Raw genomic sequence first — 27,144 nt, forward strand, 5'->3', positions numbered from 1 at the left:
AAAAAGTCAGGTCAAAAGATTTTTGTTTTCTTTTATCATGTTAAAAAAATTATTACGACCTACAACATGATGTGAGGTTGTAAGCTAATGATTACTAACTAGTGTTGTAATTAACTATATCCATAGGCCATATGAGCAACATTAAGTTTTGGATACCAGGATGGTCTAAACTCAAGGGAAAAATATAACTTGATGATTTTATTGATTGACTCTAAACTATTGAGAGTGTTTTTATTTATTTCAAAGGGTATTCTAATAATAGAAAAGTGGAATTTGTGACTTTTAAACTTGTAAAATATGATTCCTCGTAATGAGAGAATATTAAAAAGTAAAGGTCTCGAGACGGGCAAAGTAAGATCAAGGTTCCGTTTGTTTGCAGGAAAGTGGTTTTTTTTTGGAAAGTGAATTCCGAGAAAGTATTTTTCGATGTTTGGCGATGTTATGAAAAATGAACTGGAAAACACTTTCCAGTTTTTGGTTGTATTATGGAAAATAAACTGGAAAATAATTTATTAATGAATTAATTTTTTTTCAAGTTTATCTAATATATATATAATATTTAATCACTTATAACAAAAAAATAAAAATCTAAAAAGTATTTATAATGATGAATTTTTTTTATTATATCCTATATTCATACATAGCTTATTAAAATAATGAGGAACAAATCTTACAAATTAAAAAGTTGAATGAGAATGAAATTGAAAAAAAATATATAATTTCATAAATTATCTCAAATAAAATAAATAATAATCAAAATAATAGAGATCAAATCTAAATTTTTTTTAAAAAAATGAAAGATGAAGAAATTAAAATAATTATAATCAACATTTCATAAATTATTTCAAATAAAATAAGTAACAATCAAAAGAATGAGGACCAAATTTGATAGATGAAAATTTTTAATAAAAATATGATAAGGAAAAAGCAAATAGCAATTATAAAAATAAGGACCAAAGTTAATATAAAAATAAAATTTTAAGAGATGAAATTGAAAAATAAATATTTAAAACAAAATATATATACCAATCAAAAGTTTGAGGATTAAATTTAATATAATCAACAAATAATGACATTTCTAATTTTTTCACAACTTCCGGAAAGTGTTTTCCCTTGACTTTCCTGGAAAGTGTTTTCCGTTGACCAACTTTTCTAATGACAAACAAAACACAGGAAAGTTTGGAAAATGGTTTCCCGGAAACTACTTTCCGGGAAACAAACATGGCAAGACTTGAAAGAAAATTAAAAGGGACTTTAAGAGCTTGCCATAACACTATCGAAAAAAGACTTTTCTCAAGTTTCATAACCTAAAGCAATCTTTACTGACCGATGAAGAGTATAAGATGGAATTTTAATTGTTCAAGCTAAAGCGTGATATTATTGAGTATGAGGAGCAAATAATATATAGCCCAATACTTAGGTGGGTTAAGAGAAGAAATTTCTAATGTGATTTGGTTGCAACCTTAATAGACATTCAATAATGTTAGAAGACTTGCTTTGAATGTTGAAAAGTAGCATAGAGACATTAAAAAGACTAGCTAGAAATCAACATCCAAGGAGAGCTTTTCCAACTAGGGGGCTAATTCATTCTCGAAAAACACTACATTAATAAAGTCTTTCGAGAAGGGAAGTGTGGGGGCTAGTCTTAAAGCAACTCGTTTCTCAAATTTGAATTTAAAAGAATGTTTTAAATGTCAAGGGTATGGATATATTACTTCTAATTGTCCAAATTATACAATTGTTGCTATTATAGGGGAAGATATACCTACCAAATAAAACTTGTTGAATAAATCAAGTCAAGAAGATGAAGTGACTTGTGCTAATTAATACGAGTTACTTATCATTCAACGAGGTTTGAGTGATGTTTATGATGAGTTTTTCTCAACCAGGGGAACTTGACACAGGAGTGTCCTCTAATAGTCTTTTTGGTGTTGGGCTACTTAAATTTAGATTGACAATACAAATGAGATAAATTCTTTATGGTGTTTGCTATTGGCATGTGGGCTAACTTTAAGCTGAAATTTGCATGTCTTCATTGTCATTTGTAGAATTCAGGTTCAAAATATGATCTTTTCAAATTATCCAACTATGCATATATTGGACATTAAATAAGAAGTAATAGAATACCATATCAAGATCCTGATGTAAAAGTTAATATTTTTAAAAGTGGTTCTTCCAGTAATAAAAATCAGATGAGGCAGTTTCTGATAAAACAAAAGAATTTGCCGAGAGCTTTACACAATAACTGTTCACACTAGAAAGCTGAGAGTAATGCTTGATATTATTCATTGATGCTTATGGCTATTAAATAGCCTTACAATAACAGAAAAGTAACAGCCCACGATTGCAGGACCTACGATCGTGGTACACGACTAAATCAAGAATAACAGAAATAGAATCTTCTCCCTTAAGTAACAGAGAAACTTATTTGCAATACTGAATAATAGTTTTCAACTAACAAATAATGCTAACTTTATCATCCTCCCTTAAACTGCATGTTCTCAACATTCAGTTTATTCATAATATTCACAAACACCCATTGATTCTCGTATTTTTGAAAAAACTTCAATCTTCAATGGTTTGGTTATAATATCAGCAACTTGTTCATGAGTAGAACATTGAGTTAGCTCTATTACTCCATCTTTGACTAGATCACGAAGAAAATGAAAACGAATATCAATGTGTTTGCTACGACCATGCATTACTGGATTTTTTGAGAGTCTGATGGCTGATATATTATCACAATACACCACCGTAGGTCCAGACAACACATGAGTTAGACTTTTCAGAATTCTTCTTAACCAAACAACCTGACAGGCACTTGATGCTGCAGCAATAAATTCAGCTTCGGTGGTAGAAAGAGTAACTACTGGTTGTTTCTTTGAAGACCAAGAAATTGCACTTGAATCCATCATAAAAACATAACCCGAAGTACTTTTTCTATCATCTTGATCACCCGCGTAATCACTATCTGTGTAACCACAAAACTCTATATCTCCTCCCTTCCTATAAAACATCCCAAACTTAGGTGTCCCCTTTACATACCTTAGAATCCTTTTTTGCTGCCAGCAAATGAGATTCAGTGGGATGTTCCATGTATCTACTAATTAGACTTACCACAAACATTAAATCAGGACGTGTTGCAGTTAGATACATGAGACTTCCCACCATTTGCTTGTAGAGTGTACTATCAACCTGCACTCCTCCTTCATCTTTTGTCAGTTTAAAACCAGGAACAATTGGATTTTTGACTGAGTTGCACTGACCCATGTTGAATCTTTCTAGAACCTCGTTAGCATATTTCTGTTGACTAATAAAAATGCCACCTTCCTTTTGCAATACTTCAATGCCCAAAAAATATCTCATTTTCCCAAGGTCAGTCATGTCAAATTCAGCCATCATTGACTTCTTAAATTCATCGAACATAACTTCATCATTGCCGGTAAAAATAAGGTCATCAACGTAAAGACAAATGATTAATATTTTACCTACATCCGCTGTTTTTATGAACAAAGTATGTTCATAAGGACATTTGGTGAAGCCTTCTTTGGAGAAATAGGACTCGAAACAACTGTACCAAGCTCGAGGAGCTTGTTTGAGTCCATACAATGCCTTCTTGAGTCGGTAGACTTTTGTTTCTTCCCCCTTTTGCTCGTAACCTGGAGGTTGATCAACGAACACTTCTTCACTAATTTCTCCATGCAGGAAAGCTAATTTTACGTCAAGTTGATATATCAACCAGCTTTGATGTTCTGCAAAACAGATCACCATACGAATTGTGTCTAAGCGAGCCACGGGTGCAAATATTTCTGCATAATCCACCCTATATTGTTGGTTGTAGCCCTTGGCAACTAAACGAGCTTTATACTTATCAACTTCGCCAAGCTCGTTGAGGTTGGTTTTAAAAATCCACTTCACGCCAACTGTTTTTCCTCCTACCGACAGAGTTGTTAATTCCCATGTCTCATTCTTCACAATTGCTGCAATTTCCTGGTTCATGGCAAGCCTCCAGTTTTCACTTTTTATTGCCTCTTCGAATGTTGTTGGATTACCGTTGGTGAACAAAGCTAGATGAGCTATATTAACATCTGTGGCAGTGAAGAAACTTTGATCAGTTTCATAGTTTGTCAGCCATGCAGGACGTCTGTGTGTTCTTCCTTCTACAATTATGGGTTCTGAGTTGACTGATCGGTGTGCTTCAACACTAGCATGTGGTGTGCCATGTTCATCCAGTGGTGCTACATCTGCATTTGAAGATTCTGCTGGAAAAAAGGTTTGTGCAGGCTCATTCTCCACCGATTCTGCAAGTACAGGAGACTCATCCTCATTGTCTGTGACTTCCCACCATTTGCTTGTAGAGTGTACTATCAACCAAGCTCTGATACCATATCAAAGAACCATCTCAACCCAATAGCTTAATTTTTTTATCAAATAAATGGGGATGATGAGATTCAAACTCGTGACCGCTTGGTCATTAAGGCTCTGATACCAAATGATAAAACAAAAGAATTTGTCGAGAGCTTTACACAATAACTGTTTACACTAGAAAGCTGAGAGTAATGCTTGATATTATTCATTGATGCTTATGGCTATTAAATAGCCTTACAATAACAGAAAAGTAACAGCCCACGATTGCAGGACCTACGATCGTGGTACACGACTAAATCAAGAATAACAGAAATAGAATCTTCTCCCTCAAATAACGGAGAAACTTATTTCAGCAACAAGAAAGTGATGTTGAAGCTAAAAAAATTTTATTGTTTGATATCAATTATGAATTGGAACCAATCACCAAAATTCTATAAAGAAGAGAAAGATGATAGTAAAAGGAAAAAAATTGATGAAAAAATCTCAATCTAAGATTAACCTAAGTATACCAAAGAAGCTCAATTTACATCAGTCACTAAGAATGTTGTGGAGGTGGTTTTATAATTGGTTGATAAAGAAAATTACCAAGGATGTGCTTCATATTTGATTAAGAAGAATTCTAAAATTAATGGTATCAAAATTTATGTTCTTGAACATGAAAAGAATGAACCTGCCAATGTTCTTAACAACATTCCAAAAATAACTTTTATTAATTCAAACCATCATATAACTAATAAAGGAGAGAGAGTTGAGATGTCCTGTCGTGATAATTCAAGGAACATTCATGACATAGAAAGAAATCTTTTAACAATATCTGAATTGAAAGTCTTTGGCTTATTCTCTTGACACCTATCGTGTTTTGTACCAAGTCTTTGAAGACATTGATTCCGACCATTGACTTGGTTTATTAAAGGATCAAGGTGGTGTAATAATATCTCTTCAAATTAGACAACTAGGATACCAGATGATCGCCACAACCTAGGAAAGGGTATCCTCCATGGCGTGCGATTTTTATTCTTCAATTTTATCTGCTGGAATAGAATCAATGGATCTCTCCATAGAACAGCAACCAAGAGACGTTGCCGCCGGGAGCCAAAAGAGGACCTGACAGCCGATCCTCTTGCTGTCTACGAGTCTGTGTGCTCCCGGATAATTTAATAGTTAAAACACAAAAATCGACATGGTCAACTACTAGCAGCTGAAGAAATGTAAAATCGACATGGTCAACTACTAGCAGCTGAAGAAACGTAAAATGACAGTGTGTTCATGATAAATTAACACCGAAGGGATACAAAATCAACATAACGAGTGCCCCTTGACTCCTTCGTTTGAATTGACACTACTGTTCAGGAAAAAGAAAAGGTCTGGCAGCGTTAGCCACCTGAGCACATATCCACAGGCCATCAACACAGAAGAAGAGAAAAGAAAGAGCGAATTCCGGCTAAAAACACCAGCTATATGAACGTTCTTTCCGAACAACTTTCGAGTAAAGAACAACGCAGGCCTGAATCGGTTTCTTGTTTTCCGATGGGCCACTTGAAACCTATTTCGTGTGGTATCTAAAATATAGAGATTAGTTTAAAAAAGCATGCATGGCGTGAATTATCCATACTGGGATTTTTTTTTTTTAGAGGACAAATAAACCAGGAGCTATGCGTTAAAATATTTCATTTTATCCATCTCCTTGCGATTGAGTCTCTTGTAATATAACTTCAAGAGATCGGTCCGGTGATTAAAAGAAATTTGCTTTGTTTTTTTATTTTATTTCATTAGTTTAAATCTTGGATCAACACTCCATAATTATTAAAATATTCTTGCACTATGTCAACATGAAAGGTGCGTTTTTAAGAGTATCCGGAAGAAAATTATTATTAATCCTGATTGACACGCAAATTGGTATGAGAGTACAAAAATAACATTATTATTATTATTATTATTATTATTATTATTATTATTATTTATTAATTTGAATATTTCTTCTTTGAAGTTTTCCACCTTCCGGTTTCCTCTCTCTCAAAAATTATTTGTACATATCTAAAGATTTATGGTGTTAATTTCCAATTCTCTTGCCCACGTGTGTTTTCTTTTATTTCCTGCTTATTTAATTTTTTTAGGCTTATTTGGGCTTTTATGGGGCTTTTTTTTACTTCTTTGGGCTTTTATGGAGTTTTTGTAAACACACATAGGTGCTGATAAGAAAAGCCATTTTGTAGGCCAATTCTCAACTCTTTTTTTTTCTATTTTTCTTAATAAGGCTTCATGTCTCGACTACCATGGCACTGTAATTTTTAGAGGTTAGCTACATGGTTAAAAGAGAAAAGAGTGTACTTTCTCCTAAACCACTAAAGTTCAAGTTTTAGGTTAGACTGTGAGAAGACAAAAACCCCAAGCAAAAGACTCATCGGCCCAGATTTGCCTGTCCAGACAACCAACAACAACCTGGCAGTTGGAGTTAGAAAGAAATATAGCCCGGATCTGACTTTCATCTGACTCCGGCCCATTTTGGCCTGCGATTTTCATGGTTTCAATTAAATATATGTGTGTGAGAATATAGTAGTATTTATTTTTTAAAATATTTTTTATTTAAAAATATATTAAAATAATATTTTTTTTATTTTTTAAAAATTATTTTTAACATCAACATATTAAAAAAAATCTAAAAATATATAAAAAAATAAATTTATGCTAAAAAGATAAAATAAAATTTAATAAAATGTTGTTTGTATTGTATGTATTAACTCGCATGGGCTATTTAGGATTTTGCTAATTAATTGTATAATTTGAGTTTTTTAATTTTAAAAAATATCCATAAAAAAACTTCTAAGAAATGGATGATCGGTTTGTAAGTTTTTTATTCAATTTAATTTTGGTTTAAGAAAACATATTACTAATAAGAAAGAAATATTTTGGTAGAATAAAAAATATATAAATAAAAAAAGTATTTTACCTAACAAAATATATATGTTCTCAAGATCTAAATAGTTGTCTTTTATATAAATATCTATTTTAATTATAAGATAAAACTACCTGCGATGCGATATTGCGGGTCAATAATTAGTGTTTTCTCAGAACCAAACTAATAAATATTTACCAAGAATTAAACCTGTGACCTCCAATGCGAATGTGCTAAAGTCCCATTGGTCCTAAAAATAATTTAAACGATGATGAAAGGTATACCTAATAATTTATCACCGTCTCTCACGTGAATTGTTGTGGCAACCATAATCAATCCATAGAATCTGCCGATACACTCCAATAAATCCAGCCCAGCAGCGTCAATAATTTTGCAAGCATTTGCTTGGGAATTTCCAGGTAGTTTTTAATCACAATCACATTTTAGGCTTAACCTTCGGTTCCTTTGCATATTCTTAGGGTTTCTTGATGTATTTTCCACCGATGAAGTTGATCGAGGTAGGGTTTTGCAGTTTGCGTGATATGATACGGCTTGTTTGGGGTTATTTCAGTAGTTCTGTTTGATTTTCTCTGAAACCTTTTCATTGATTCAACTAATATAAGCAAATAAATAAATAACGAGAATTGTGATTGCAATGCGGTTGTTCTAGAATAAATATGTGATCGAGGATTGTATCTTAACATGATGTTACAGCGGTGCATGAACATAGCTCTGATTTTTATATTTTCTCACTTTCTCTTGGATTTTAGCAAAAGTTTCAAAACATTATGAATGAGAATGGTTTTCTGAGTTTGATTTAAGTTTTGCTCAATTAATGAAGTTATATATGAATCTGTATGACTTACTGCAGCCCGTCGGCATGTCTGCGTTTCTAGTATCTGATGTTTGAAGCCTAGAAATAAGCATGTGCAAATGCTCGTTAATTATTTCGTTTTTGGTGCTCTGGATGCTGATAGAATAAACATCTGGCTGGGATAAAACCATTCCTATTATATGCAAACGTGCAAAATATTGCTTCTTTTCTTTTTATGCATTTGATTTCACTTGAAGAAAATGAATTTTCTGTTAAATTGGCGTGGTTTACTTACCTGTGGCAGAGTGGAGAGGCTCAATGGTTAAGGGCCAGCGGCAAATCATTCAAGTGCTGGTTAGAAGATAGGAAAGAGTTTCATAAAAAATAGAAGAAAACCCTGCAGGTAAATATAGCTTATACTTGTGAATCCTCTTTGGCAACCATGCTCCATCCTGCTTCTGCACCAACTGCTACTCATGTGATGATGGAAAGGAACGAAAGTGATGAAAATATAACTGGATTTATATTTTTGTGCAATGGAGAAACAAAACCCGAGTGCTACCGCTATCGTGTTTTTGGGCTGCCTCGGGGAAATTTAGACATAGTTGAGAAAATCAAACCGGGTACAAAGCTCTTTCTATTTGATTTTGGCATGAAGCGCCTTTACGGCATCTACACTGCTGTTTCCAGGGGAGGGATGAATTTGGAACCAGCTGCATTTAATGGGAAATTTCCAGCACAGGTGAGAAAATGGAAATGCAGCTGTCTGGGGTCTTATGGATAATAAAACTAGTATAACTTTCAATGCATGAGTAACTGCTATGATATTATGAATGGTAAATGGTACATCTGCCTGTGTACTAAGTATTCCTTTTTTTCAAATCCTTCTCCATGGTCTTTACATGCTAAAGAAACCCTTTTTGGAATGAAGAGGATGTATCCTACTATAACTTGAAATTATTTAAATACACGGCTTGAATTTCAAGTACAGTTGCTCCTTGAACATAATGCACATTCAAGGTGTCATTCAATGTGGTCTCCAAATGATATGAAATCTTGTATCTGATGTCTATCTTATATGAAAACTAGTCTATCGTGGAGTGGTAAATGCAATCAAATGTTCCACAGTTGTTTTCTAGGATTCTCCAACATATTTATCTAGATCTTTTGCAATATTATTTTTCCATTTTTCCATCGTCATGCCATGTGCTAAACATTTGAACCTGTTTGTGTAAACACTCAGTTTCTGATTTTCAGTTGTTTATTCTTGTTTCCTTGCTTTAGGTGAGATTTAAGATCGTCAGTGACTGCTTACCTCTTGCTGAGAGTGCCTTGAAACATGCCATTAAAGACAACTATCAGGGTTCTAAGTTTAGGCAAGAGTTGAGTACTGAACAAGTAAGATGCAACTTTACTTTCTTGCATTCTTGTTGGGCGAAAATTGTTTTTTAAGCTCTTTTATTAAAGAAAAAGATTGTTTATTGCCTGGAAATGAATGGCAATTTTTATATATTCGGGAATTTCTTCATGTACAGGTGAAAACTTTAGTATCACTGTTCCGGCCAATTGATTTGCCGCCGTCTATATCTGTGGTGCCCATTGTTGCAAATGTGGAGAAGGTTCTACCATCTGCAAGGCCATATTCTCTTTATTTGCCCAGGGCAACCCATCCTCGCACCTTGCCTGGGGGATGGGTTCAACCTTCTAAGCACCTCCATTATGTTCATCAAAATACTCTTCCTCAGAGTAACCAGAAATACTCAGCTGAAGCACCTCAGTCTACTTATGATCCTCAAAGGAGGTATAATTTCTATTTTTGACATTTGCATTTGTGTTAAATTTTATAACCAAATGAATGGAGATGATGTTATCTTCTTCTAGAGACAAAACCTTAGGAGAAACCATCTCCAACTCTAGCTATCAAATAAAATCAAGTCCCGGGTGTTACTGTGTAACTTGAGGAAATGCATTTGGGAATCAGGCAATACTTTTTATTTATTTATTAAATTTTGATGGTCAGATCTTCATATACATTGAAACTGGTAAATGGTAGGCCAGATTATCGTCCACATTCATTTGAACGCATGCATATACACACAAATTAATACACATTAGTTATCTATTTTATGCTTTATTTGGATGCATTATTTTGACATGAAAAATTCTTGAATAAAAGGTTATTTATTCAACAATTGAATATGATCACGGGACAAAAGAGATTTAAGTGAAGAAAGAAGAAGCTAAAAAGAAGCAAAAAAAGAGAAGAAAAGAAGTCTACAAATCTGCAATTTTTATTCAATTCATCATAAAACTAATCATAATGTCAAAAATTGCATGTAAATAGTAAACCCTAATTATAATCAAATTTGGGCATAAAAACCAGTGAATAATAAAAATCTAACAAAAAACATAAAATAAAGTTCAATAATAAAACTAAATAAAATTCAGTAACTTGGGTTTGGATGTGCCTAATCCCCCCAACTAAAGAGTAATGAGTTGGATTATCCTCCATCATCATCATCATCCATACATGTGTAATCCATGCCATAGGCTTAGTGTCCTCACTAACTCTCCCGGGATTGAAGAAACTTGACCTGTCGAGTGTAGTTCAAGGGTTGTGCTATCTTCTATCATCTGTATCTGTAATCTATGCCAAAATAATTAAGAATGCAACCCGTACGCACAGGAAAGACTTGGTAGCTATATCTTTGCTATGCAGTTCTCTTGCATTCTTTTTTATTGATTTGCCCTGTTGGCTCTAATCATGTATGGATGTTTTTGCATTGTTCATATACACAGTTATGAGGTCGCAATGGAGATGGGTCCAAGGAACCATGTTGCCAGGCATGAAAATCAGTATAATGTGCCCCAGTTACCAAGGGAGAGAGATACTGTTTTGCATTCAGACAATGTAGCCAATTATTATAGTCAATACCTACCTTCTGCAACAACCTCGCGTATTTCATCTCAGGCACAGGGTTTAGCACCAAGCTATGCTTTGCCAGCATCTTCCAGCACGCAACAGCGGTTGCAATCAACTTATCAATCTCACCACACTCCATCAATTTACGAGAATCAAGGTCTAGTATACACTGATCATCTTCAGTGGTCATTGCTTGGAACGTCAGGTGCGGCTGAAGCCTATATACCAGTCTCTGCCCGGTATTCCTTTGCCGGAGCAGCTTCAACTTACCAGTAGTGCTTGGAAGGGGGGAAGCTTTTATCAAGCTGATGTGTTATTACTCGGGCTTGTTTTTATGATGGGTATATATGGCAAAGTGTTCAATCATCTGATTTGATTGTTTTCCAAGAGTTTTGTTCTGGTATTCTAAGCTGTAGTTAATCTTCTTTGCTTAAAACGTTCTGTCACGTTATGCTGGTTGCAATGAAAATGAAGTCAGAGGATGTAGATATCCAATGCATGTCTTGCTCTCATAGCATCACGAGCTTCCATCTTTGCTTGAACTTTATACTCGTCCCTAGGCTTCACACACATTAATTTCAAGGGCTCATTGAACTTTATACAGTATCATTTATTTATTTAACAAAACAGCTTGAGAGCTCTATTCGGAAATGAAAAGGGATTTTATGGATTGTAAACCAACCACCAGAAGCTAAAGAAGAAGGCCTGAGGTCAACGAGGTGATCTGAAGCTTGTAATTTGTGTAGATAAAAAAGGATCTCCAGAAACAAATCCAAAAGAGCTGAGATACAAAACCTCCATTTCCAAGAACATCCCAACACCATGATTTTTAATAAAATTAAAATCAAACTACTTCCTCTTGTTTTGTACACTAACGCACAAGATTAGATGAGTGTTAGTGAGTGAATTCAGCAATCTATACAACCAATGCTGATTATTATTATTATTATTATCACCCATCCTGCTTCCTATTCATCCCACTCTGTTTTCCAAAGCAACATCGCCAGGGCAGACATCTAATTCTACAGCAGCAACTGGGTCTCGGACATTTTGGGCAACATTTTGGGCAACTGGGTCTCGGACATTTTGGGCAACTGGGTCTCGGACATTTTGGGCAACTGGGTTTTGGTGGGCAACTGGGTCTCGGGCATTTTGGGCAACTGGGTTTTGGTGGGCAACTGGGTCTCGGGCATTTTGGGCAACTGGGTGCTCGCCAGCAACATTTAACACAACTTGAGCATCTGGGTCTCCAGCATCCTGCGCACCTGGGACTCCACGAGCATTTTATGCACCTGGGTCTTAGACATTCTGGGCATTTAGGTCGCCAAAGTTTGAACCTACAGCACTTGTTGGAATCAGTCTTAGACCTCGGCTTTAGACACAGATTCTGCCGGATCTTTTTGAGACGGATTTCCGTGGTTATATTCTCCATTTCTTGAATAAACCTGCGGAGATGGCTGATGTAATCAGGGTATAATTCCAAGTTACAGTGCCCGCCTCCTTTAATCCATAAAGGCTCATATGGTTCTTTTGCCATTTTCCACAGCCCATCACCATGTAACCAGTTCACAACATCATCCTCTGTGCCCTGTAAAACATATGATGCAACCCCTTTTCAAAATCTGCTTCAGACAGATCAGATGCAAAGTGCGAATCATATAGAACTTAGACAGTCAAAATTGGTCAACTTAGTTTAAGCTGGATGAAATCATCAACTTCATAGTGAACCTCAGAGGATAACACACCCTTGCACTTGAGAATTTAGAATATCAATGACGGGTGATCTAGCGTGAAATAACAAGGAGCGACATTTTGCAAGCTTGCATGCAGATACAAACACATGCAGATATGGAAAGAGAGTAGATTATAGTTAAGATCCTTAAATAAACCCCAACCATGCAATCAACTCAACTAGTTCAGTACTGAAACTTGATAAATTCTACTATGTAACATCCTTAATCACATAGCCCATGAAATCAATGCAACTAGTTTTTGGAAAATCAGAAAGTTTTTACATTCTCACTAATGAAATGGAATCATGTTTCCTAAGGCTTATCACCATAAAAAATGGGAAGGAGATAACTTGAAAGAAAACGAGAGGCGGGCTCTTTACAAGTCAAGTAATTGCGAAACAAATTTACTGTTAGGTTAAATAGTATGAATATATACTTAATTAAGGGGAGAAAATATGTAGCTTTTTCCTTTTATTTTTTCTTTTTTCTGAACCACGATCAAACAGCAAATTATAGGTGACCTATTTGGATCAGCTGAGTAGCAAAATAGATGATGAACCACTAGCACAAAGAGTTTTTTAAGAAATCCAGAAGGAGGTTACCTTATACAACATAAACAAAATATACACTTCATTTTTCATTTATTCACCTGCAACCTTGCAATTAATTACATGTTTTACACTATACATATATTCAATTCATGTGTTACATCAAGCACCATTCATGTAAGCACTCTTGATAAATAATGAAATGAAAATCAAAGGAACAGTTTTACAATATCTAGGTTTCTCTGAAAACATAGCTGGCTACCATAGCAATAATATTATTTTCATATATAAGATTTTTGAGCTCAGTCAATCCTAGTAACCATCAAACACAGACCAACATTGTTTATTGCAGTCCAATTTGATCAAATGTAGTGAATGGAAATCAATGAGATCAGATCTAGTTAAGTTGGTCATTCTCATTATGGTTGTGCCGTAAGCCTTAGGAACACAAAATTCATTAAGAGTGTATTCACAATCATTGGATGAGCGGTAGTGGGTCTCACACATCTAGTGGAAGTTGTTCACGCGGTGAATTTTTTGCAAAAACACATTTCCTCACCATCAATGTTGGTCAATTTGGTTGAACTTGGTCAAATTAATCGATATTGGTCAAACTTGATCCTTAAAATTGACTGAAGTAGATTGATTTCACAAGTTTTTGACCTAAACTTTGATAATTAATCAAATTGACTTGGTACATGCTTGGAAGTGTGGTGGCTTAGAAGCCACTGTAGCAAATGCTGGAAATCAAATCAAAGATGCTTTGCTAGCCAGTGGTAGCAAAGCACACTCTTACTTCGATGACTTAAAAACCACCACGCTACCACACAAACACTCAACTCATCTGGCCTAATTAATCAATCAAAAGCAATGGTATTTATTATGTTTTGAAATTGTTCTATGCATTATTATTTATGATCTTTTGTAAAAGAAAAAGGATACATTTCATGTTTCCCAATTATAAACTCTTGGCACGATAATGATTGAAATTACAAATTCTAGGAGTAGTTTTAAAAATCAACTATCATAATAAATACACCTTAACAAGCATCTTTAGACACCATTAGCATCACCCTTGATCAAATTTGATTCAAACCATACCACCTTAGTTACAAACTCCCATAAACAAAGTTTCACTTTGACAAATGCATCAACACATTGACCAAATTAACTTCAGTTACAAACTCCCTTCACCAAAGTTTCACTTTGAAAAATGCACCAACACAATGACCAAATTAACCTATTTTGAATACTTTGATCAAGTTGACCAGCTATGGTCGAGCAAATCAATAAAGACACGAATTAATCCAATCAATTTCTGTTGAGCATAATGACTACCTTCTACTATGATTACCGACTCAACCAGTTTTTAACAAGGTTCACCAACACAATAATTACCATTTGTAGACATGTAATGTATTATGAAAAACTTCGATACCAACAACATTATCGATTTCTTAACATATTAGGATCACGAATGAATAATGACCATGGTCATGCTACCCTATTATATTTTTTTGCTGTTTATTAAAAATTGAAGACCAAAGTTATACTCATGTCCTCTCACATATAAAAAAGTTAAATGCTTCCCTAAATCATGTTTCACTATTTGCCAATGAAAATAGCAACTTGGTCTCAAGATACACCAATGCATCTTAGGACACTTGTTGATTGTCATGTGAATATAATTACTGATATAACTATTCGAGGTGTCATCTGCATCAACAACCTTGCTGACAGTCATGTCATATTTAGCATATCATAGGAACTAAAATGGCCACGCCTGCAATGTTGCTAACATGATCGATACCTTGGATGGCCATGCCAACAACCAAAGGACGTGACAATCAACACATGTCCCATGATGCCTTGTAGCACCACCAAACCTATGATGTATAGCCATACTCTTCTCTATTATTATTTACTTTTTTGTAGAAAATCCAAAGAGGTTAGTTTGATATACTTTCATCGTTGCATAATAAGTGGAAACAAAACAATGAAAGCAAACAAAGCACTAACAAATGTTACATATGTATCTCTACAAGCAAATATATGAAATTCAAAGATGATAGAGGATGATAACGAGACTTGATCTTAACATTTCAGCTCATTTTAATTTGCAGCTAACTTTTATGAAAGTTTCCAGGAGAATCACACTCATACCTATTGCACAAAATCATAAAGCAGAAATCACATTTATATGGGAAAGCAACAAATAAAAACACTAAAGCACAGCATCCAAATCCTACATTCAACATATCACAGTAGCTAATAGCCCCACTAACACCTATGACGCTCCCATCACATTCATAATTTGTTTGGCAGCACCTTATGTGTCTTACACTTCTTTTATATGATGACTAGACCCCAAAAACAAAACCCAAAAACAAAATGATATCACCTTAAATAAGCCCAGAAATCTTAATCAACCTGGACAGCCAGACATGATGCACATTAAAGCATTTCAAATTTCAATGCATTCTCAAACCCCCACACAAGCATTTGACTGGGTTTCCTTTAAAAATGGATTTGCTTGGAGAACATAGTCTCAGCAGAACGATTGCATGATAAGGAGTTTCTAAAGAAAACTATTGGAAGAAAAGTTACTTACATGTATCACTAGAACAGGGCACTTCACCTTCCGAATTTTGTTTATGTTCTGCATTTATGAGACAAATGTATAGCTTAAAAATGGCAGCAGAGATAGAAGAACAACAGACATGGTGCCCATTAGTCAATAAACCATTAGAATTTCCATAACTAACAACGACCAAGATAGTTAGCCTACCTTGTATATGTCAAAGCAAAATGTGAACTTCACATGGCAGAGCACACGAAGACCAGAAAGAATGGCACTATGCAGAACTACCCCTCTCAGCCTTGGCAACTTCGCTGCCAAGTGCAATGTTGGCCCACTACCAACTGACTGCCCATACAAAATTAAGTCTTCCTGACTAACTCCATATTGTGTCTGGAGACACTCGTAAACTGCCTCTATATCAGCATATGTGTTGGACTCACTTGGCTGGACATGGAAAACACGATATATGATTACCATGCAGTTTTCAATATCAGAGTACTGTAAGCTTTGTAAGTCATTCGAAAAGTTGTCTAACTTGGGAAGCCAGATGATAACAAATAAGTAGTGGAGCTAGTAAGTGTTCACATAATCTCAACTTCCAAAACTTTTTTAAGGAATAAACATCCTAATCTACTTCCACAACTATATAATATATCTGGACTGCAAGGGCTCATTTGTACTCTGGGTGGAGTCAGTAGCACTCCAGTTTATCACTCTTATTTTTCTCTCTCTTATCACTATAAATTCAGAGTGCATTATCACTTGGTGGAATGCTAATTGCCCCCACCACTATCCCTGTTCTTTTTATTATTGCTGATAAGCAAAGATGATGTAATTACTTGCTGTCTTTTATATAGATCCATGCTTTGTTGATTTTCCCATATACATTCACTCAAAAGTTCTTGGTATTGCATGATCCAGATTTCCAGTACATGTTAACTCAAAAGCACAAGAAATGAGCTCTCTTGTTACTTCTAGATTTTCCTCTATGATTTGAAATTAGAAATTTTATTAATGCTTTTAATTACTTTACATATTAACTTGTAGATCTCAATTTCTTCAATTAGCTGCAATTCTTTAAACATGCCATGAATAAAATGCTGTTCATGTAGTTAGCTTAAGTTGACTGACAGCTTACCTTACCAGAAGAGGCACCATAACCAGAATAGTCATATCTGCATTATAGCATTCAGATGGAAGAGATCATAACTCAATTCAATAAAGAAAACAGCAGGGGAGAAGCAAGAATACCAAGAAATACAGAAAGCTAGAGAACAATAGCACGAGACAGCCATCTTTTCACAAGACAAAAAGGAAGAAAAATTCCATGGCATGTAAAATTAGGCAAGCATTTGAATGTGACTTATTAGAGGATATAATGTGGAAAAGGTTATGGAGCAACAACACATTATACTCTCTAGTGTAACTGAACCAAAAGTATACTTATGTTCAAGGACATATCAAAGATTGGATAAATAGAGCTCCATAGAAGTGATTAAAAAATGAGATGCAGAGATCTGAGAAGCCATTGAATAGATCATGTTTCTAACTTTTTCAAGATCCGAATTATAGGAGGACTGTACCAGAAACGACAAATAGAAACAAATCAAAGATACAATAAAGTTAAAACCTCACAGAGCCCAAAAGGCACACAAAACTCTAAAGAGAAGAAACTAAGCATTGTTACCAATGTTATCCGAATACGATTCAGTAAGTATCATTCACCTTTTCTTTTAAGTAAAACAAAAGTTAAGAATAAAAAGGTGGAAAGAACTCATGCCAGTAAGAAAACCCCTTTAACTTACCAGCCATCTTCACTATCACTTTAAAGAGTAAAAATAAATTAATTAATTAAAATGGATGAATGCATAAATTTAAAAAATTATATGCTTAATGGTTTTCAAAAAAGTCATTAACACTAGAAATAATTAAATCTGGACCAAAACTAATCACAGATCTAACCCAACAAAATCCAGAACCATAATAGGAAAAATGTTGCCGGAAAAAAAAAAAGTTGACAATGGGAGAAAGTTTTAAGAGAAACCATTCAGCCCCACAAAGAAGCAGCTACAGGCCCAAAGAAAGGCAGAGAGAACATTAAATACAAGACTCCTTTCACAACAAGTTTGAAAATTTGCAAATAGAAGCAGAAACGCTCACTATATATTGTATCAAACATTTTACAAGGACAAAAAAAATGCACTCTCAAAAAAAGAAAGAAAAGAAAAATCTTTGCAGCAGTTTATGACACTAACCCCATGAGATTAACTCTGAGATTGACCTTGAGCTGGACAAAGAGATCATAAAGCTGGCCAAGGTCAGCAGCATTGCCATGAGAGTAAAGCACGGTGAGTCTAGCATAAGGGTTTTTTAGATAAAAGGCTACAATCTTGTTGCCTCTCTTTGTATCAATCAAGAGCACATCTAGTGAATTATCATCAGCAAGAGGAAGCGGCATAGAAGGAGAAGAAGTTGAGACAACAGAGAGCTTGCCATTGTCTCCCTTCTTAATCTGGTATGTAGGTGGAGATGGAGGAAAGAAAGCGAACTGTGCAGCTAGTTGAGAGAACATGCACCCCATTCACCCCTCCGACAAGATTTTTAAATTAAAAAACATGAGTCATTGAACCATGAACAACCTTAACAAGTTCATGTATAGAGAAAAAGAACAAGAATTAAATGCAAAGGAAAAGTCCGTGGGTTTTGTGTAAAATGGAGAAACTAGTTGCTTTTTTGAAGTAACTTGTGTTTGCTAAAAGGAGAGAAAAAGAAAGCGTGATGATGCTAATAGAAGAAAGGCTTCTAGGGTTCTTGGGAGTGCTTGTCTAGCTAATTCTTTGCGTGTTACCATCTTCAGAGTTTTAACGGGGTTAATTAATCTTGCATATTTCAAGGAAGGAGAGAGGGAGAGAGTTGAGCAGGTGGTGGTGTATTTGGCGTATGGTGACTGGCGGTGGCAGAGAGAGTCTTTTTTTCAATGCATGAGAGAGAAAGAGAGGAGCTGGTGGGTTGGAGCAGTGCCTTAACTTCAAAACCGAGTTCAGTTCAATATATGTGCATGACTTCATTGTCTGTCAGTTGTACAGATGGAGTCAATGTACAGACCAACGCAAATCTCTCTGGTAATGACCTTTTTTTTTTTTTTTTTTGTCCATTTTCATATGTTTTCATGCATACTCTCTCCACTCTAAATTTCTGTCTACTCTCTCATCCTTTTTGACATGTTGCTCCCTCTCTTTTTTACTTGCTGGTACTGTTACTATGTATATATGCAGATGCATCCCTGCTTTTTACTGGCTAGCTAAGCTAGTACTATAATGAGATCTCTCTCTTTCTTTTTTTTCTTACACATTGATGGAGACATTTAATTATAAGGACAGTCGTCGTGTATTTTTTTTGACAATCTCAGGCATGCTTTTATTATTGTTTGCCTTGGTTTCTAAGATGTCATCACTATCTTGGGGTCTCTTTTTTCCTAATTGACGTTTTGAGATGGACATAATCATGATTATTGACTTCAAATGATCTTTATAAATTCGTGGAGGAATATTTAGGAAATGTAATTCTGTCATCAGATGCAAACACCGTGGAAAAACTTGACGAGTTTGTGGGTGCTTCAGCGAAGAAGAAGAAGAAGAAGTGATCTTTCCTTATCAGTCAAGGTTCAGAACCCCAGTTTTGTGCATAAAATATGAAATTATCATAGCTTTTTTAAAAAAATTTATTATCTTGCCTTCTATTTGGCTAGAGTTAGGCTAAAAGTGACCTGCTTGCAGTTTGAGTGATCAATGTGAAATTTGATCATGATGGTCCATTTTGGCACGTTATGGAACGCCAAGATCATCTTTCCATCCTACAATTATTATAGGTCTTGATGATTTGTGGGAAAGTACATCCTGCCATGGCCTACTGTATAATATACATTCACTAGTATATCACTCTTTTTAACGGTGCTTGCTTGCGCCAGGAAGAAAGATAGGCCTTGCAGCTTACAAGAGTCCAACATTTTTTGAATTGGTGGTGGTGTGACTGTCCAGTCACAAGCCCTTCATAGATCCTTGAAATTACTGCCTTGCCTAATTTGTTTTCAAGTTGTTTTTTTAGCATAGTAAACATGTTTTTAGTATGATATCACTATGAGTAAAATATTTAAAAATATAATATAGTTTGACAAGTTGCAAGTCATATTTGCAATTCGGTGGTCGCATATCTCATCCATAACTATCAAGTCATATATGCATCTTGCAACTCCAGTCAATTTTAAATGATTAGACCCTTTTACTATTCATTTCTTTTTTTATTTGACCTTTATCTCAGCACTTGTCACCCTCCTCCATTTTAACTACATGCAACAACTCTCTCTCTCTCTCTTCTCACCACGAAATACACTTAAATCCATTATCAAGTAAGGGTTATAAACTTATTATGTTTTTGTTGTTTGGACATTAATTTTTAAGTTTCGACTTGTTATCTAATACAAGTCTTTTATATGTTTTAATAGGTTATATGAATGTCATATACAAAAAATTTTATACTTTTAACTTCTATGATGTGTCTTGAGGGATCTAAGATCTAGTTATCATAGGTCTCACTACATTGCTTCAATATAGTTTAGATACTTTGCCTTGATCGGATAATGCAACAACTTTGTATTTCATAACACATACCAAATTATGTTGATATTAGTAATGAGCAGCATGGTATCAATCACCATCGATAAGATGAGACATATTTTGACCAATATTATACTCAATTTGTGTTGTTGTTAACTTTAGGATGCTAAGGAGGTTGAGCATCTCAAGTTGGCATTAACGAAAGACGGGATCATTTATCATAAGAGTGTTAGGGATGCTAGACCATCCACGAACGTCTCAAACCTGTCTATAAGCTGGGGTGATATTGATGTTAACCCTCACACGGATACTACATGCCTATTATCTAATTAGATGAGTTGGGTTGGTGGTACATGCCCATCCACGAACACTCCATGTCCATCCATATATTGGTGTGATTTTTAGATATAGTTATATTATATATAAGAATTAATTAGGACTAAATTGTGTTAATAAAATTATATGATATGGAAGTAGTTACATTTTATGTTTAATTGTGTTGGTTTGGATTGAATGGAGTCTGAAAACCTAATAAATTATGGCTGGTCAAACTATGTTTTGTGATATGAGTTATGGTTTTTCTAGAGAGTTAGAGGTTGGGAAAAAATGTTCTTTGACATGTTTGTTGATCGAGTCGCAAACATTTTATACGACTTGCAAGTCATATATGTTATTTGCAACATGCGAGTCACATATAACATTTGACACTAATGAGATTGTGTTAGATCCCTAATTATTTTTAGCTTGTGCTATTTTATTGCTTTTTTTTATTGTGCTAAGGTTCTAAAAACTCATTTGTTTTAGTCTTTTATTGATTGCATGTTTAATAGAGTTCCTAAGCTATTGGTCTATATATATAGTAGCAATAAAATGTATTTACAGTTCTATGATTTTTCTTTTTCTTCTAAATATTTTCAATTAAAATTCTATCACGTATTTCTGATTTCTCTTTTTCAAATTTGTGATGTAGAAGGATTTTTAATAAAAAAAAATTATTTATTTATTTTTATTTCTATTTCTATTTAATTTAGGTACATTTTTTTCCTTTATAGTGTTTTAATTTTTCTACTTAATTTAAAAAAATCAAATGTTGCATCTGATAATTTTATTTTTCCTATTTAGTTTTGGAATTTTTAGAATACTTTGTAATTGTTTATTAGGATCTTGTTCTTGAAGATATACCTAAGATTGATATAAGTAGGGTTGTTTAACTTATATTTTTCTATATTATTTTAAGAAAAAAATAATCAAAAACAAAATTTTAAATTAGAGTTTTTATATGGTGATACTATTCAGAAACAATTTGTGTTGCGTGTACTTTGTTGTCTTTTTCATATTGTTTTCATCTACATTAGTTGTTATCAGAGCCTGATGATTTTTTATGGTTAATTGGTTAATTATTATATGTTGTTGAATAGTCATGGCTGGAAGATATCGTTAAACAACATGTGCTCGTATAGAAAAGGATGAGAAGGTTTCTTCTTGAGAAAGAGATGTTATGGAATTTATAATAAAAGATATGTAAAGATAAATTGTAAAATTTACCCATCATTAACAAAGGTGGGGAACCCAAGGGGTCATGTGCAAAGTGATTAGAGACCTATGGCCAACTTTGAAAATTTGTTTCAAAGATAAAAACAGAGGAGACAACTTCTTAATCGGGATGAATATTGTGGACATTTTAGTGGTCTTGTTTATGGTGAGATAAATATGAATCTATATTCTCTATCAATTTATAATGTTTATGAAAGGCCCAAAAAGAGGGTGAATTAGGCTTTACTAAAAATTATAGCACTTTAAAAATTAATTCTCAATATCTCCAAATAATTTTTTTATGGTCTAAAGATTAGATAACTTTATAAAATCTTTTTCTAGGCTTAAGATTGAACCTGATCTTTTTACAAACTAAGAATCAAACTTATCATCGAATCTTTTTTATAGACTAAAGATTAGAAAACTATGCATTTTCAAGGATTAAGATTGAAAACCTCTCTTTGGCTCACTCCCATGAAAGAATAATCACTTCTTATAAGAAGTTATGATTACAATAATAATAAGCTTAAGTCTTTAAAAAATGTAATCTAGCTCAAGAATGTGAAAGATAAAATTGATGCACTTTAAGATTTGAAGCTTTAAAAGAATTGAATGAGAAATAAAGCTTTTGAAATATTAAAGCATCAGGTGTAAGAATTGTAGAATTGTTAAAAAGTGTAAGAGAGGGTCTTATACTAATATTAATTAGGTATTTATAAAGAAAAGTTCTGAACTAGTTGTTACTCACACAAGAAAGATTGAATTAAAAATTTTGTACATTTTGTGAGTTCTTCTATCATTAACAAACAATTGTTTTTTTTTTTTATATAGAAAAAAAAGTTGTTGCTTAAACAATATAGATAAGATGACTATACAATCTGAGATTGGTGTGTTAAATATACTTCTTTTAAAAATACAATTTTACTATCTTATAAAAATATATTTGTGATTAAAAGATAGCTATTTCATTTTAGTAAAATATGATTTCCATAAGAGAAGTTTAGCGATAATACCAAGACATGATAAAAAAATATTTCACAAGATATTTTTTACTATGATTTAATTTTGATAATGGAAACATATTTTGATGATGAACTTCAATAATAAAAATATTTTTGAATTCAAATCTAACAATGAAAATATTTTAAATGAAATTCATTTTGTGATACTAAATTAAATTCGATAAAGACCTGATTACATAAAGATAAAGGCTTAAAAATCTTCAAGTCAAGTTTGCATCTAAGGAGTTCATAACTTCATTTTGGTGTAGAAAAACTTGCTACAAAAATAGTACTTCGACATACACATTAAATGCACTTAATATGTTGTTATCATCAAAACAAATAATTCATACATACATAATAACCTTTGGGCTAACAATTTATTTTCATGATGATTATGTTGATAATAATCATAAACAATGATAATAATGGTAATGATGATGATCAGTACTTTCCTCATTGATAAGTGAGTGGTCGAGTGTAAAGAAAATATGGAAGGTGCTCAACAAAAAAATATATTGATGTAGACTATGTTGATTCTTTTGATTACTAGTTTATTGTTATCACAAAGGTAGATTTATTCAAGGATATTATGGATACAACACATGTTGATAAAATTATTTTAAAGTTTACAAATCATTACTTCAAAAGTCAATTAAAGATAAATAATTTGTCAATTATTGTTTCTTATGCAGATTTTACCACAGAATGACTGAATTTATATCTAAAATTATTATACACCTAAATTCAAAGAAAAAAAAAAGGACCGGATAGTCTTGATTGTATATTTACAATATCAAGGCAAGAATAATTTGAACTCAATAACTAATTTTCTTTAGTAGGAGGAGATTGATGCATGATTTTTAGAGGAAATTATTTGTTTTCTGGGTTATTTTTATTTAGTTTAGAAAAATATATTTTTTTATGGTATTTTTTTTTTTTTTTCCTGTTTAGTCTAATAAACCAAATACTATACTTAGTAATTTTAATTTGCATTTTTAGTTTAAGAATCTCTATGATAACTTTATAATTATGTATTGTGAATTTTCTCTTTCTTCAAGATAGACACATGATAACTATCTAGTAGGTGACCTAGTTGTAAGAGTTTGGGACCAAGAAATTTACTCCCCCTGTGGTCTCATGTTAAAGCTCTGTGATTGCTAATATAATGGCAGGCAATTAGAGACTTACATGAATCGTTAACTTCAGGGTTCGTGGGATTAGTCGAGGTGCGTACAAGCTAGTCCAGGTACAAACGTTAATAATAATAATAAAAAAAAAAGATAAACACATGACTATTATATAGGTTGTTTAGCTTGTACTTTAAGATATTATTCGAATAGAAAATGTCCTGTAATAAGATTTCAAATTAAAGATCTTGTGTGAAGGTAGAATCGGACAGAATTTTATGTTACTTGAGTATGATATCTTTCTTACACAGTGTTCCGACGTCAAATCAGCGTCATGTTTGAATCAAAATCAGGACCATTCGTTCCTTTTCTTCTTTTTTTAGTATGGACTTGGATTAATCCATATTCCAAACACTATCCAGAATGTTATCATGAATGAATATATATATATATATATATATTATATATATATATATATATATATATGGGCCAATGTACAAGGGCCACGTGTATCATCATGCTACGAGAAGGATTATAATTTAGTTTCTAATATATTAGAAGAGTGTGTTTGAATATGTTTTCCAATATCATTAAATTATTTAATTGAAAGATAATATCTTAAAAATATATAAATCGATAAATTATAAAAACATCCATGAACTCTAATTAAATATTAAATTATCATCCAGCTGCAGCATGCACACAATTCATAACTATTTCTACCTTATCTTACTAGGCTATCTACTTAGCTAGAGTAACGAAGTATCATCGAAGAGGAGGACCCATTTCCCTTGACAAAAAGCCATCTAAAAGTGGGCCCCAAACTCTCTCCACCATGTAAGGACCAGCTGTGTCAACAGCTACACCTGAAAGCAGCAGTCGTTTCCTTATTGAGAGCAAATAGGGGTGGCGCGTGGGCCTCACATCCCACTTGTAACATCATCAAGTAATAGTTAGTATTCATTGTTTAAAGGGTCCCTCGCCATTTTTATTTGTTATTTGACTCATTTCATTCAAATGGCCCCACATGGCTTATCAGATGACAGATGGTGCTGACTCATCAGCTCACTTCTCTTTGATTTTGTATATCCAACGGCTCTCGTGTCCTTACTTGCATCCATGTCGGTGTATTAATGCCACATGTAGGATTAGAGATGCCCAATAATATTTTTCGAGGACATAATTAAACCCAAACCATGAAATTTAAGAGAGAGGCGAAACGAGGATAAAACTCTTGTTTCGAATGGAGTAGTCTCTGTTTAGAAGTGTAGAAAGTTCGGTTAACATGGAGCGCCTATATTTCTTGTGTGTCCTAGTTTGATTCCCTGGTTTATGATGAGGAAAATATATGTCAATAAAAAATAATAGAATTGTTAATTTTAATTAAATATTAAATTGAGAGGTTAAGATAGAAATATTATTTTTTAAAAAAAAGTAAAATATTTATTTGTGTTTGAATTTGAGTAGAATTATATATAAAACCAACAAAAACAAAACTTCAACCTCTATCCCAACTCATCTTAATGAATAAATTAAATTGAGAACTAAAAAGGTCAAATAATAATAATAATAATAATAATAATAATAATAAAAAACATTGTAGGTAACAATTATAACAATAGCTAAAAGGAGTTAGTGTTTTACTGTGGACTATATTGTGCAGTCCACAGTAGAACATTATACACCTTTAACACTGATTCTTTAGGTGGTGGTTGTTTTTTTTTTTTAGCTATTTTTTTATGTCTTTTGGGATTTTTTTTTTGCTTCTTTCTTTGATTTTTTTTTTCTTTGAACGAAATTTTTTTTGATTAATTTAATTTATTAATGTTAAATTTTTTTATTTAGTTATCAGACTTTCATGACATGTTTTCCGGATTTAACGGGATAACCTGTTTGACAAGTTAACCTAGAATTTATTTTTTTTCTTTTTATTCTTTTTAATTAATTTTTTTTGTTTTGTTTAGTTTATTAATGTTATAATTTCTTTCTATTTAGTTATTAGACTTTCATGACATATATCCGAGTTTCACGGGTGAACCCAGTTAATTCTTGTTGACCCGTCAATTTTTTTTATTTTTTTTTCATAAATTTTTTTGTTTAATTTAGTTTGTTAATGTTATTTTTTTTTATTTAGTTATCAGACTTTCATGACACAGATCCTGAGTTTAACGGGTTAACATGGTTTGACGAGTTAACCCGAGATTTTTTTTTTCTTTTTAATTAATTTTTTTTGTTTAATTTAGTTTATTAATGTTCACTTTTTTTTTTTATTTAGTTACCGGACATTCATGACACGAATCCTGGGTTTAATGTATTAACTTGGTTTGACGAGTTAACCTGAATTTTTTTTTTTCTTATTTTTTTTCTTTTTAATTATTTTTTTCATTTAGTTTGGTTTGTTAATGTAAAATTTCTTTCTATTTAGTTTTTTTTTCTTCTTAGAGGTTTTTTTTTCTTTTTTCTTTTATTTTTTATTTTTAATTAATTTTATTTAATTAATTTAGTTTATTAATATTAAATTTTTTTTCTAAGTAGTTCTCAGCTGATACTTTTAGTTTTTCTTTTTATTTTTATGCCTTTGACTGTGAACTGCACAATGCAGTCCACAATGAAAAGGTTGATGCTTTTTTTTTCTTTTTAATTAATTTTTTTTGTTTAATTTAAATTATTAATGTTAAATTTTTTTCTATTTAGTTATCAAACTTTCATGACACGGATTTCAAGTTTGACAAGGTTAACCTGGTTTGACGAGTTAGCCCAGTTAATTCTGGGTTAACCCATTAATTTTTTTTTCCTTTTTAATTATCAAACTTTCACGATGCGAATTTAAGGTAAGACAGGTTAACTTGGTTTGAAGAGTTAACCCAATTAATTTATTATTTTTTTTCTTTTTTTTCATTAGTTTTTTTCTTCATGTTGGTTTTTTTTTTTTTTTTTTTCTTTTAACTAATTTATTTAATTATCACACTTTATGACATGACCTTGCAGCTAGACCCACGTCCAATGC

General features: G+C 32.9%; 2 protein-coding genes across 3 annotated transcripts; one reads left to right on the top strand and one right to left on the bottom strand.

Moving 5' to 3' along the window:
- Positions 1-7,435: 7,435 nt before the first annotated feature.
- Positions 7,436-11,493, top strand: LOC118039211 (uncharacterized). The gene is made up of 5 exons (XM_035045839.2): positions 7,436-7,680; positions 8,380-8,817; positions 9,360-9,473; positions 9,611-9,876; positions 10,875-11,493. Exons 2-5 carry the CDS (start codon positions 8,518-8,520, stop codon positions 11,272-11,274), a joined length of 1,080 nt encoding a protein of 359 aa, XP_034901730.1. The 5' UTR covers positions 7,436-7,680; positions 8,380-8,517; the 3' UTR covers positions 11,275-11,493.
- A 305-nt stretch (positions 11,494-11,798) lies between these two features.
- Positions 11,799-18,970, bottom strand: LOC118039210 (uncharacterized). 2 transcript variants are annotated; one of them, XM_035045838.2, is made up of 5 exons: positions 18,116-18,970; positions 16,999-17,035; positions 16,068-16,304; positions 15,891-15,938; positions 11,799-12,586 (listed from the first exon to the last, which is right to left on the bottom strand). In XM_035045838.2, the coding sequence occupies exons 1-5, from the start codon at positions 18,439-18,441 to the stop codon at positions 11,951-11,953; spliced, it is 1,284 nt and encodes a 427-aa protein (XP_034901729.1). In that variant the 5' UTR covers positions 18,442-18,970; the 3' UTR covers positions 11,799-11,950. The 2 variants fall into 2 exon arrangements, with proteins under 2 accessions (XP_034901729.1, XP_073261102.1); XM_073405001.1 differs by having other exon boundaries at positions 18,142-18,246.
- Positions 18,971-27,144: the final 8,174 nt, after the last annotated feature.

This window comes from Populus alba, chromosome 1, assembly GCF_005239225.2.
Source record: "Populus alba chromosome 1, ASM523922v2, whole genome shotgun sequence".
Classification (NCBI taxonomy): domain Eukaryota; kingdom Viridiplantae; phylum Streptophyta; class Magnoliopsida; order Malpighiales; family Salicaceae; genus Populus; species Populus alba.